Genomic DNA, 12093 nt, shown 5'->3' on the forward strand with positions numbered 1-12093 from the left:
GCTCCAGGAGGAGACAAGAGGGGACAAGATGGGGCTAGAGAACCATCCCTACAGAACAGAGCACAGCGAGGGCCTGGCGCTGCAGATCTGGCCCTTCCCGGCCACCCCCACACCTCAGACCCGGTTGTGACAGCTGCCACCCCTGCTCCACAGAGCTTGGGGCCACTGTCACCACAGGGCTGGGGGCAGGTGGGGCGGGGAGGAGCCAACATGCTCAAAGGCAAAGCAGTGAATGTCCCCATTTCAGGTGTGGGACACCTGTCAGGTCTATGGGCCTTCCCAGCATGTCTCCAGTAGGGACATAGCTGTCCCCATGGCCCCTGGGTATGCTTCCCCCTGCTTCCCAGCCTTCCGAGGGAATCAAGACCCAAGAGGTACCTTTAAAACAGCCACGTTTTTGGGATCTGCAGGCAATTTCCCTGAGCAGTTGTTCTGGGGGGACTGAGGACTAGGGCTCTGCTCGGATGCGCATGGAGAGGCCTGTCCTGAGTTCGGGCAGTCCCGACCTGGGAAGAGCAGAGATTCCCCTTAGAGACCAGGCTGTGCCAGCCACCTGGGGACTCAACCACAAAGGGAAACACACTCTCAACCTCGCAGGGTAGCCCAGAGCAAAAACTAGGCGAATCCTTGAAAGCATCTCGGGGCGGGTGCAGCGAGGCGGTCCTGCCAGGTGCAGCGGTCACAGGTCTGGGAGAGGAGAGAAGCCCACCTCCCAGGGCACCAGGGGCCCCTCTGCGTCTGCAAGGCTCTGGTGCTCACCCTGGGTGGCAAGTTCTTAAGCTATCTGTTCTTTGAACTCTACGTGTGTGTTTTCTTATACTGCTTTCAATTTTACCCACCCCAGAAATCTTTTAATTAGGAAAACAAATGAGCTCTTGTACCCACAAATAACTCGGTGGAGGAAGCCTGTGGCCCCGGCTCAGGAGCTGCCCCCAGGAAACCCCTCCCAGCCCTGCTCACAGCACTGACGTGCGGATGCCTGAGGCTCTGTCCTCTTGACACTGCTCTCCTCCCTACCCTGCTCTCAAGCCTCCAGCATGGCTCTGACCTCTGGGGATCCGCCTCAGTGGACAAGGCGATGTTTTCCTGAGCCCCCACGTGGCGTTTCAGGGCCCAACCCATAGCCAGTCCGTGTCTGTATTTTCCCAGACAAGGATCCTCATTCTTTAAAACCTGTCCTCGGACGAGTCCCTGTCTGACCCCTGAAAGCAGAGAGCTAGCTCCCTGCTCACCATGTTCTCTCCACTTCAGAAAGATGCTTCTGCAGAGGGCTCTGGGAGCCGCCACCCTGGTCTTCTCTAAGACAGGAAGACACTCTGGTCTCCCTCCCCGAGGTGGCATCTGGCTCCACCCCTCCCCAACGCCCCCCGCCCACCCCCACCAGCAGCAGAGTCTTGGGAACATCATTTCCCAGACCTCTCAGACCTCACTGGGCAACATCAGTCCTACCCCGGCCGTCTCACCAAGTGAAGTCCAAGCCAGGGAGGAAGGAAGGGGGCTCCTGAGGTATGCTGCCAGCACACAGGCCAGGGACAACCAGCCCAACCCAGACAGGCTGGGGGCGCCCGCGGCCACAGCAACCACAGGTTTGCAGTTTCTGAAAACTGCCAATGAGGACCGCTCAGTCCCTTTTGTGGATCAGGACTGGCAGCTCAGAGCGATCTCTTTTTTTTTATTTTTAAAAATCTTTTTTGGCATGGCATGTGGGATCTTAGTTCTCCAACCAGGGATCAAACCTGCACTCTCTGCAGTGGCAGCACGGTCTCGACCCCCAGACCAACAGGGATGACCCCAACAGTGCGAAGCCCTTCTGAAGGAGGCTGAGCGGTGTCCCCGTGCACACAAGAGCTGCCGGCACCACAAGGTGCTGGCGGCTCTCTCTCATTGATCCTGCGCTTAGCCTAGGCCACCAGCAGCTTCGGATCCCTCACCGCCCGGCCTGGCAGCCCAGGCTCCACCCGGGTACCCTTAGCAGCCTCCCCGGTCCAGGAGCAGGGCCCCTACTCCACTCACGTGGTCCCAAGCGGTCCAAGCGGAGAGCTGAGTCACTGGCACCCACGGCAGGGACCTGGGCAATGCCCCCGTGCAGGGGGCCCTGCTCACCCTTCACCAGGGAGTCGGGCACCGTGCTGGGAGGGAAGAGCCGGGACACGGGGGCATGCTGGCTACCCGGGCCGGGGCCGAGGTCCGTCACCAGGATGCCGCTGGGGAACTCTGTGACTCCAGGAGCCTAATGGGACACAGAGGAGGGAGGCCACCCCTGAGCATAGCTAGGCCAGGTGAGGGCCACCTGAGGTCATAAGATGTTGAAGGCCTGTCCCGGCCACTCACCCTGGTGAGGGCAGCAGGCGTGAGGACCACGCTGGACTGGGACACGGTGGAAGCCAACATCCCTTCTCTCTTCAGAGGGCCTGACGTCATGATCACTGCCTGCGGCTGGCCTGGGAAGGCAGCTGCCGGAACAAGGGGAAGTGAGGGCGGAGGCCCAGCTGTGCACCTGCTCCTGACATGGGTAATGAACCTGGGCCAGCCAGGCTGCATGGGGGCTTGAGGGGGGCCTCAGGAGCAGCACACGAGCCCTCTGCTGCCACTGAGACGTCGCCCCCTCACTGTAGGGCATGGAGAGACCATGCTAGATTTTTACAACTTCTCCTTGGTGGGGACAGATTACAGACCCAGGCAAGAGATGACCAGGGCCATGTTTTTTTCCACACTGGGTTGAGACTGGAAGAACACCACAGAATAGAAAAGAGACTCAATCTACACACATCATCTTTCACAACCCTTCTGCTTCCAAGATCACGACGTGTGTGTGTCACAAGTTTGCCAGCCTTGGGGACAGGAAATGTCCTGGGGGGGGGGGCGGGTCACACTTGCCTTCCCCCCACCTAACTCACCTGGGGTGAGGCAAGCGTTCTTCAACACCACGGACACTGGCTCGGGTTTGGGAGCAGGCACTATTTTGGGGGGCTGCTTGTGCCTCCCCCCAGGCAAGGAGACGGGCTTGGGATGCACAAAAGTCATACGGGGTTGGGGAGGCCCGACGGTTGGTGGCCGGGTGACAGGAGACAGCGCCAGGCCATAGGGGGACCCGGAGGGGGGTGGATAGCGCGTGGTGATAATGAGGCCCTGGCTCTGGCTGAAGGTGGTGGCAGAGGCGTCATGGGTGAGGGTGGCGGAGGCCGTGTGGGTGATGACGGAGGGCGACTTGCCAACTTCGGCAAACTTCTGGGGCTGCAGGAAGGTGGAGGGAGTTGGGGGGTTCAGGGCAGTGGCGGGAGGGGGCCCTAATGGCAAGACGGGGGAAGGAGGTGGCGGGGCGGGGCTGGGCGAGAGCAAAGGCACAGTAAACACGGGCAGGAAAGGCTGGGGGCCGCTCAGGGGCGGTGCTGAGGGACCCAGGTCTGCGGGCTGGATGAAGGGGTCCCCAGGCTGGGGCGGGTGTTCACAGCCCTGCCCACTCGTGGGGTCCAGGGCAGAGGCTGCGGGGGGTGCGATGAAGCTGTCGGGGAGGCTTGCAGTGGGGAGAGCGGTAGGGAGAGCGGTGGTTTGCAGGATGCTCTCCTGAGGAAGGAAGAGAAGAAGTGAGCAACGAATGCTGAAGTCACACAGCTCGCCACCACCCTCCAGCACGACACGCCACGGAGCCCAACACGTACACCGTGTGTCTGGGACACAGCCCCGGGCAGAAGGGACAGAGGCAACGTCTCCCAGGCCCGGGACTCCTAATCTGGGGGAGATGGAGCTGGGTCTTCCCAGGTGCCGGCAGGGGTCTTGTTTCCTTTGGGGACTTGTGATAACACAGGGCTCAGACACAGTGACTGTCTGCATACACTTGGCTCACAGCCTGGGGATATCCTGTTTCTGGAGTCCGGCGGGGTCCCCCCAAAGTCCCTGCTATCTTCTGTTACAGAGCAGGGGCAGCCTGGCTCACAGCTGCTCAGGAGGCTCCCCCAGGACACTGTCTCGTATCAACTTCTAAGAAGGTCAGGTCTTCCTAAAAGGGAAACGCTATAAGGAATCAATTGTTCTGGTCTCGGTCACTATAGAATAAGCTCTTCCCCGAGCCAGATGGAAGAAGCAGGGGCCACGGCACACTAACTAGATACTAACTGAGAGCCTCTTAAGGGTAACAAGCCGTGCCTCCTTCAGCTCAGTGGCCCCAGCTCCTGGTAGCCAACTTGTGCTGAGCGCATAGCAAAAAGGAAAAGAAATACAAGGAACTTCTTAGCAACCATATTTTTCTTTGCTATCTCACTGGTCCTTTCTTTTTTAAAAAAAATTTATTTATTTTTAATTGAAAGATAATTTCACTGGTCCTTTCTTAACTGGTCAAGACAAAGCTCACCACACACAGGTTATCTGGGGCCTTAGTGGGGAGCATACATTTACTGAGAGCGTCTCCCGCCTTGTGGACACCTATGGATGCTCTCTAGGAGGGCTAGAATAACTTCTCTACACATTATATGTGAGTCCAGCACACTTCGCTGAAGAGGTCTGATGACTGGAAGCCCGGTGCCCTTTCCCTTTCGCCAAGTTCTCTCTACCTGAGCAGGTGGGCTGTTGGGATCTGGGGCAGGCGTTGAGGCGGGTGCAGGCAGCATGGAGCCAAAAATGGAGCGGCTGGAAGAGAAAAGGTCTGAAAGACAACATCGGGGGCCTGTGAGCTCTGTGTCTGTCATTTCACTGAATTAAGATCCAAACAAACTGGGCACTGAACCCCCCCTTACCCAGAGGAATGCCATGGCAGAGGGCACCCCTCCACCCCCACTGAGGTAACTCTGCTGAAACAGGCCCTCTGATTGGAGCTGTACATGCTGGCAACCAGGGTGGGCTCTGAAGCACCACCAGGCCTTGGTGGCACCTGCGTTTAATGATGGCGGGAGCTCGAGGATCATTTCTAACCGCAGGGAACCGCAAGGCGGCAGCTGTGTTGCCAGCGCCCCCTGCTGCCTAGAGGGAGAACTGCTTACAGTCAAGGCCGAACCTGGGGCTCTGGGACCCACAGGGTGAGAAACACTGCAGGCCTTGCAGCTACTACCCAAAACAAAGCAACCTTTGGATGAATTCTAAGACCGATCCCTGGCCCATTCTAACAGTTCCCCTCTATAAAAGGGAAGCCCGGTCCACTCTGTCCTGGGCAAAGGGAGACGCAAGCTCTTTCTCTGCCCCAAGTCCTCACCCTGGAAGGGCTCAAAGGTGTCCATGAAGTCCAGGTTGGGCTGCAAAGGAATCAGCCCAGGTTGAATCATGTCTGCGTTTCCCAGGTGTGCTGTTAGAATAAAAAAGGAGACAGAGGGATTGTCTGGCCTTCTCAGTCCATGCTGTGGGAATGTATCAGGGGCCCAGGTTGGATCTTCCGGGCCCTACTTGCATTCTCCTGGGAACAGGAGGAAGGTAGGCCACTGGCTAGGATTTCTCCGGGGGGTTCACGGGCATTCTCCACCCTCAGAGGGTGGGGAAGAAAGTGAGTTTGCAGGGGAAAGGTAAACTGAGTATCTGGGAGCAGACGCTCTGCTGTGAACAGCTCTGCAGAGACCCCTCAGTGCTGACTTCAGTCCATGGGCTCCTCCTGGAGGGTTAACTGGCTGGCTGCAAGCTCCCAGGTGAGAGGCCAAATGACTGGAGTGCAAATGATTTTCTCGAGAGTGAATCTCAGCCCTGTCACTAGCCCTAGGCCCATGTCCTCAGGTGAGGGGACAGGATCAGAAATGTGAAGCTCATTCAGACCAAACCCCCCACTGTTCCCTGGCAGCAGCACCATGGGCCCAATGGGGACCCCATACAGCAAGGAGGTCGGCCATGCCTTCTCCTCAGAGCTCCCCCCAAACAAGCGACAGAGGCTCAGGGATGGCCCCAAAACAGAGCCTGCCCTGGGGACTCCTCCTGGGGTGGAGACGGCACCCTTTTCAGTCAAGGGTCTGGGGGCGGGTTACCTATTTCACGGGGGTTGGGCCAGGCCACGGGCGGGTGGGAGGAGAGTGTGGAGAAGAGGGTGTCGCTGAACTCCGACATGAGCATGTCCGTGTCCAGCAGCGTGTCCTCCTCCATGGGGACTGGCGTCTTCCAGCCATCCCGGTGCTTGTGCCAGTAAAGCATGTCATCGTCCTACCACCAACGGGGGAAGGAAAAGCCAAACGGGCACCGGTGACTCGCGAGTTCTCAGTCAAGTCACACTGGGGAGACACGTGGCCCAGTTTCTCAGAGCAGCAAGGGCTGCCAGGTAAGAGACGAGGCCAGGGGACGGGGACCTGCAGAGAACTGGCTTCTTTCCTTTATGTCCCTCTTCTGGCCCCAGGGAGAGTCCATGTCCCCACCACCTTCTACTGCGGTGCTGGGCCAGCCACGTCACTGCTGTTTCTTGTGAAGGGGCAGGTCCCATGAGGGTCCTCGTGGCCCCCACACTCGCTCACCTGGGCCAGGCTGGAAAGGTCCTCATCCTTGTGCTGCTGGAGCTGCAGAAAAAGGGGAGAGGGACAAGGTGGTCCCCCAAGGTCCAGAGGGGGGACAAGGCCCTCAGCCTCTCCTCCCCAGAAGAAGATCACTTTCAGAAGCATCTAGGCCTTCTCTCTCTGGGAGGAAGGTGGCGAGAAGGATCCTGCCACTGCCATCCCCAGGCTGAAGCTGGGCTCAGAGATTCCTGACCAGCGTTTGTGGAATAAACAGCCCCGGCTCCAAGCTGGACAGACTGAGAACAAGGTCACACAACCAAAGCAGGTCACCACTTGGGCTAGGCTAGAACGAGGGGCTGCAGGGGCAATGGTGGGGGGCAGTGGGCAGTGGGTGGTAGGCTCTGAGCCAGAGCCTCAGGGGTCAGTGTACTGAGTAAATATGGGCTGGAAGTCCTTTTCGGCTGCACCGAGTCTCAGTTGTGGGATGTAGGATCTATATAGTTCTCTGACCAAGGATCGAACTCGGGTTCCCTGCCTGGGGAGCACTGCGTCTTAGCCACTGGACCACCAGGGAAGTCTCCAGATACCCTTTTCTTGAAGTAGGTTCTCCACTTGTGATACTCCCGGATCACGATCTCTATGCGGCTTTTCCAGTACTTCCCTTCCGTGGTGATGGCCTGTGGGAGAGACGTGGGGCAGAGGGATGAGGCGGTATTGGGTTTTATTCGCAGAGCTCACCCTGCTAGCAAACAAGCGTCTGGCTCCAGGCGTCAGGCCTGGGCAATCCAGCTCTGAGTCGCCAGCTGGTTGCCTGCGGCTTCATCTACAGAGTGTGTTGGCCTCTTCTGGGCCATGCTCAGCCTCTGAGTGAAGGTGAGCTTCCACTACATTATCGTACCCCCCCAAGATAACCTAGGGGACTTTGGGGGCCCAGGGTCCAGAGGTTGGACTGGAGTAAGGCTCAGATAAAGTGCTGGGCAGGGGAGAAGCACAGAGATCCTGGAGTGGAGGAATTGCCAGAGACTTGGGCTGGCTCTCAAATGCCCTGAGGCTCCGCCACATTTCCAAAGGGTGAAAACAAACAGCCAGTCACAGAAGGTTCCAGCAGAAAGTGACCTCCAAGGTCCAGTTCAACCTCCCCACCATGCAGCCCCTTTCATAGTTATCTCTGAATTCTGGTGACCAGGAATCATGACAGCCTCAGAGAGACCACCTCACTTTCACATTTGTTTCTTTTGATGGCCGCAGAATATTAAAGCAAGTCCCAGACATCCTATCATAAATGTCATATAATTTCACCTAAAGTACTTCACTACGTGTCTTAGACAGTGAAGAATCTCCACAGTGAATAATACAATACTATTCAGTCGCGTCCGACTCTTTGCGACCCCATGAATCGCAGCATGCCAGGCCTCCCTGTCCATCTACCAGACCTAAAAAGTGATGAGATTCTTTACTACGGTCTGATACCAGATCGTGTCCCTTGGCTCCAAGCTGTCTTGTGTTAGGTTACTTTCCAAGGTCTCCCCTTTTCATCGTAACAGTAAGACAAGCTTGGACGAAACTAAAGCAATACAGAAGAGTAGAAAGTGAAAGTGGAGTCTTCCCTCCTCACATAATCCCACAAGTCAGGGTTCTGTATATCCTTTAACACATTTCCTACACATGTATAATCACACAGATACTCGCTTCAAAACATTAACCTGAAGATACTAAAACACTGTTGGGCAGCTTGCTTCTTTTCATTTACTATGTCTTCACCATCTTTCCCTCTCAGTTTATGTAAAGATCTGGAGGTCATTCTTCAGTGGTTAAAGATGTCTGCCTTGTCCCCCCACCGCCTCCCCAGCGGACTTCCAGAGAAGCACCGAGATTAAAGGAAAGCAGAGGGTAAGTCTTGTTTGGAGGACAAGTCCTTGGGTCAGCCTGGCCTGAGAAGGGGGAGCCTCTGCGCGGTATCGGGGGCCACATGCCCCCACACGGCCGTCGCACCTCACGGCGTAACAGCCACCAGGACGCAGCGCCCTGAGTGCTCTGCTCCGCTGCCTTCCTCTGTGGGGATCCAGCCCTCGCCCCGCCCTCGTGAGTCACCGCTTTCTCCCGAGTGAGGGCCCACCATCTGCCAAGTACCTCTGGCCGGCGGTGCTCGTCCACTTCCACAGAGCCGTCCAGCGGAGTGACGAAGTGGCACACGGGGTTCTTGCGCTTCTCCAAGTCTGGGCGGGGAGGGGTGAGACACTCACTGAAGAGCCCCGCTGTCTGCACCCCGCCCCTCGGGGGATCCTGAAGTGTTCTCCTCTTGGAAAACGAGATTTGGGGAAATAAAGGGTCCAGGTCAAAGGAGAAGACTCTCTCGGTGATGCGGGAGAGAGAAAGGGAAGTATGCCCGATCAAGAGGAAACACCAGCCTAAGCCTAGGGGAACCCCGGAGCGCTGGTCTCCTGCAGGAATCACCAGACCCCCCAGCACCCACGCCAGCCGGACACAGGCCATGGCCCGAGCCTGCACCTTCTCAGGCCCGCTGAAAACGGGGACTGACTGTTCCGAATGTCACCTCTCAGCTGTACGCCCATCCCTTCCCCTCTGCCTCACAACACTGAGCCTCCTGTAGACACTTGGATTTGGCTTGGTTCTCCTATCTCCACAGATTGCCTGAGAGAGACTTCTGTTTGACACACAGGGTTCCAAGGCCCGGCTCCAGGCCCCAAGGTGCACAGGCCTCTCGAGGGGGGCAAAACCTGCAGGGTCGTGGGTCCAGCCACGCAGCACTTACACTGCATGTACCAGGCCCGCCAGATGGCGTTGTTGAGCCGGATCTTGTCTCTCCACTGGAGCTTCAGGCCCTTGAAATTCTTCCACTTCGGAGACACCAACTTCCCACTGAAAGGTAAAATGAGGATGGGGACACTCAGTGGTTTCTCTGACAATGAAATGTGCCACCCCATCACTCCAGGCCTCAAAATTCTGGATTAATCCATACAAGCCACAGGCTCGGCTCAATAGGATATACAGTCGCTTTCACTACCCCGTTTAGTCGACTTTTGCATATCTTCAAGTTTTTCCATAATTAAAAGCAAAAAGTCTGTGGATTTTGCCTTATACGTGTATCAAATCACCATGCTGTACACCTTAAACTTAATGTTACACATCACTTTTATTTCAACAAAGTTGGGGGGAGGAAAAAAGAAATCTGACCACTGAAGGAAAAACCAGGCTCCTTGAACCTGGTCTCGACCACCAGTCCCCAGGAGGCACTGACAATCCAGGCACACAGATGCCCCACCGGCCCTAGAACCCGCAGGGCCCTCTCCTGCCTCCAGGCCCCTGCACTGGCAGTCCCCATTCTTCACGGAGCTCCCTCCGCTCCTGGCCAGCTGCTCATCCTTCCAAGTGATGCTCAAATACCATCTCCTCCGAGCCGGCACTGGCCTCTCCCAGGCTGCTGCCAGCCTCTTCAGGATCTCTGAGCGCTGTTCACACCTCAAGGACACACGTATCCACTCCCCGTACGGCAATGTGTCTCCACACCTCTGGCCGCCAGACTGCAGCTTCTCAGGGGAGGGCCCTTCTAGTATCCCCACCCTAACCACCCAGCACAGAACTCGGCACAGCGCAGGGCCTCGCGCAATAATCCTTCACTGACTGAGTTAAATGGCCTTTGCCAACAAAGCTGGTGGCAGGCAAGGGACGCTCCCTGGAGGTACAGACTGCTCAGATGGTTTAGTTTTCCACGGGCTGTGCCAGAAGCCACCTCTGAGCTGCTGGCATAGGGCTTCCCCTCTCCAGATGGCTGAGATGGGCAAGGCCTTCTTTCTGGTCCATACCAAAGGGGGTTTTGTGAGTTCTTCATCACTGCAGGCCACAGCCCTGCCCTGTTCTCCAAAGCCACTCAGAGAGGCCATGTGACAAGCAGAGATGTGCCAGCAGTCACAACAGCTGGGGTCTTCAAAGAGAGCGCCTAAGTAATAAACGCTCCCCAAACCTGGGCACCTGGTTTCTTCATCAGAAGCTCTTGGCAAATCTCATACCCCATCCTCCAACCCAGCACCGGGCCAGGCTGTGGACTGTAGGAGAGAAGGCTGAGACCCCCACAGAGAAAACATCACAGCAAGTCCTCTGAGAACTGGAGGGTCAGACAGACAGCAGCAGCCTCAGCTCAAAGGGTCAGGGGCTTTAAGCCAGTCACATGCCTTTCTGCCCCTGCTCCCCCAGTCCAAAGGCACTTCGACTTCAGCTGTCACCCACATTCACAGCCAGCAGCCTGGTGTTTCTGAGTCTCTGTGCTGCAACTGCATACTAGAAGTGAACTATTATAGCCACGTAACTCCTCTGACATGCCAGTTTCCTGGGTAAAATCACAATAACACCATTGCCTCCAGAGTGTTTTAAGAAGGATTAAGTGTACACACACGCAGCCACATTCTTAAGACACACAGCAGAGGTAACCCCTAAAGAATATTTTTTTAAAAACCCACAAAACTAACCAGCGGGCTTAAATATAAACCCACCCTTACTTCTGCTTTGTTATGTAAGATGTAGTGGATGATGAGAGCGTAAGAGCGCCTTAGAGAGGTTGGATGACACCAACATCTTCAATTACTTACCATGAAATGGGTGGGAAGAGTCAGAGAGAGGCCAGACCCTGGAGGCTAGAAACCCGCTCTGATAAAGTAACTTTCGGGTTCTCATCTTCTTCCCCCTAAAGTGCAGGATGCCTGCCTCTTCCGACCATGGGGATGTTCACTGCTTATGTCCAACGGCTATCCCCCATCACCCCAGGCTTCTGTAATACCGCAACAGCCGACAGGCGGCGCTCAGCTGACACGAACAAGCCAGTCTGAAACCAAAACTAAAACCTAAACCGCCCTGAGAGCTGGAGAGGGTGCCAGCAGAGGCGATGGCTGATGGGACACTCGCCCACACACGGCAACCTGACTGCACACAAAGTGCTAGAAAAACGCGGGACACACATCTAGATGTCTCCTTACCGGAAGGGCTGCTCCCGCCTTTGATGTGGTGTCACTGTTAACCTTTGATGAGGACAGGAGACATTCCCCACGCAGACACCCACAGACAAGGACAGGGACCCTTTCTGTGGAGGCACCCCAAGTCTAGTTTCCTACGGGACGTACAAGACAGGCTGCTCTAAGGAGTTCTAACAGGCAGCTCCTTGGCAGGGATCCCTAGAGCAGGATTCCCAGAAAGCACCTACGGTCAGACTTCTGCTCCCCCCAACCCCACCCCAGCTTAACTTGGCTTCCAGACACGGTTGGCTGGGATGCTTCTTCGCCTAACTCAAGGTTCTGCCATATTCCTTCTTTAAAGTGTAACCAGAAACACATTATTAAAATTTCTGAGGTCTTCTCTGGTAGTCCAGCGGCTAAGACTTTGTTCCCCCAATACAGGGGGCCCAGGTTCGATCCCTGGTCAGGGAACTAGATCCCACATGCCCACAATGAAGATCAAAGATCCCACGTGCCATGACTAATGCCTGGCGCAAACAACTAAAATTTTAAAATGTAAAAAAGAAAAAAATATTTCCGAGACTACTGGCTTCGCCCTCAATAAACAAAAGACCTCCTCTGGCCTTACCTCCCAACCCTGCCTTCTTAAACATCACCCCCCACACCAACACCAGGGCTTCCTGGTTAGAACAGGGACCCTGGATTCAGCCCTTACTCTCCCAATCTGACTCCGGGAA

General features: G+C 56.1%; 1 protein-coding gene across 2 annotated transcripts in view; it reads right to left on the reverse strand.

The window, feature by feature from the left end:
• Positions 1 to 12093, reverse strand: part of MLXIP (MLX interacting protein) — a 58479-nt gene that overhangs the window by 7163 nt on the left and 39223 nt on the right. For both annotated transcript variants that reach the window (XR_009597010.1, XM_027956471.3), the window contains exons 2-12: positions 9166 to 9272; positions 8523 to 8608; positions 6980 to 7069; positions 6414 to 6455; positions 5937 to 6108; positions 5183 to 5272; positions 4548 to 4639; positions 2898 to 3564; positions 2332 to 2453; positions 2014 to 2230; positions 379 to 506 (exon numbers count right to left, since the gene is read on the reverse strand). Coding sequence is in view for 1 of the 2 variants with exons in the window: in XM_027956471.3 (XP_027812272.1) it covers positions 379 to 506; positions 2014 to 2230; positions 2332 to 2453; positions 2898 to 3564; positions 4548 to 4639; positions 5183 to 5272; positions 5937 to 6108; positions 6414 to 6455; positions 6980 to 7069; positions 8523 to 8608; positions 9166 to 9272 (1813 nt within the window). In the remaining variant the exon portion in view is untranslated. The remainder of the gene's footprint in view (positions 1 to 378; positions 507 to 2013; positions 2231 to 2331; positions 2454 to 2897; positions 3565 to 4547; positions 4640 to 5182; positions 5273 to 5936; positions 6109 to 6413; positions 6456 to 6979; positions 7070 to 8522; positions 8609 to 9165; positions 9273 to 12093) is intronic.

The sequence above is a fragment of the Ovis aries genome, chromosome 17 (assembly GCF_016772045.2).
Source record: "Ovis aries strain OAR_USU_Benz2616 breed Rambouillet chromosome 17, ARS-UI_Ramb_v3.0, whole genome shotgun sequence".
Taxonomy (NCBI): Eukaryota; Metazoa; Chordata; class Mammalia; order Artiodactyla; family Bovidae; genus Ovis; species Ovis aries.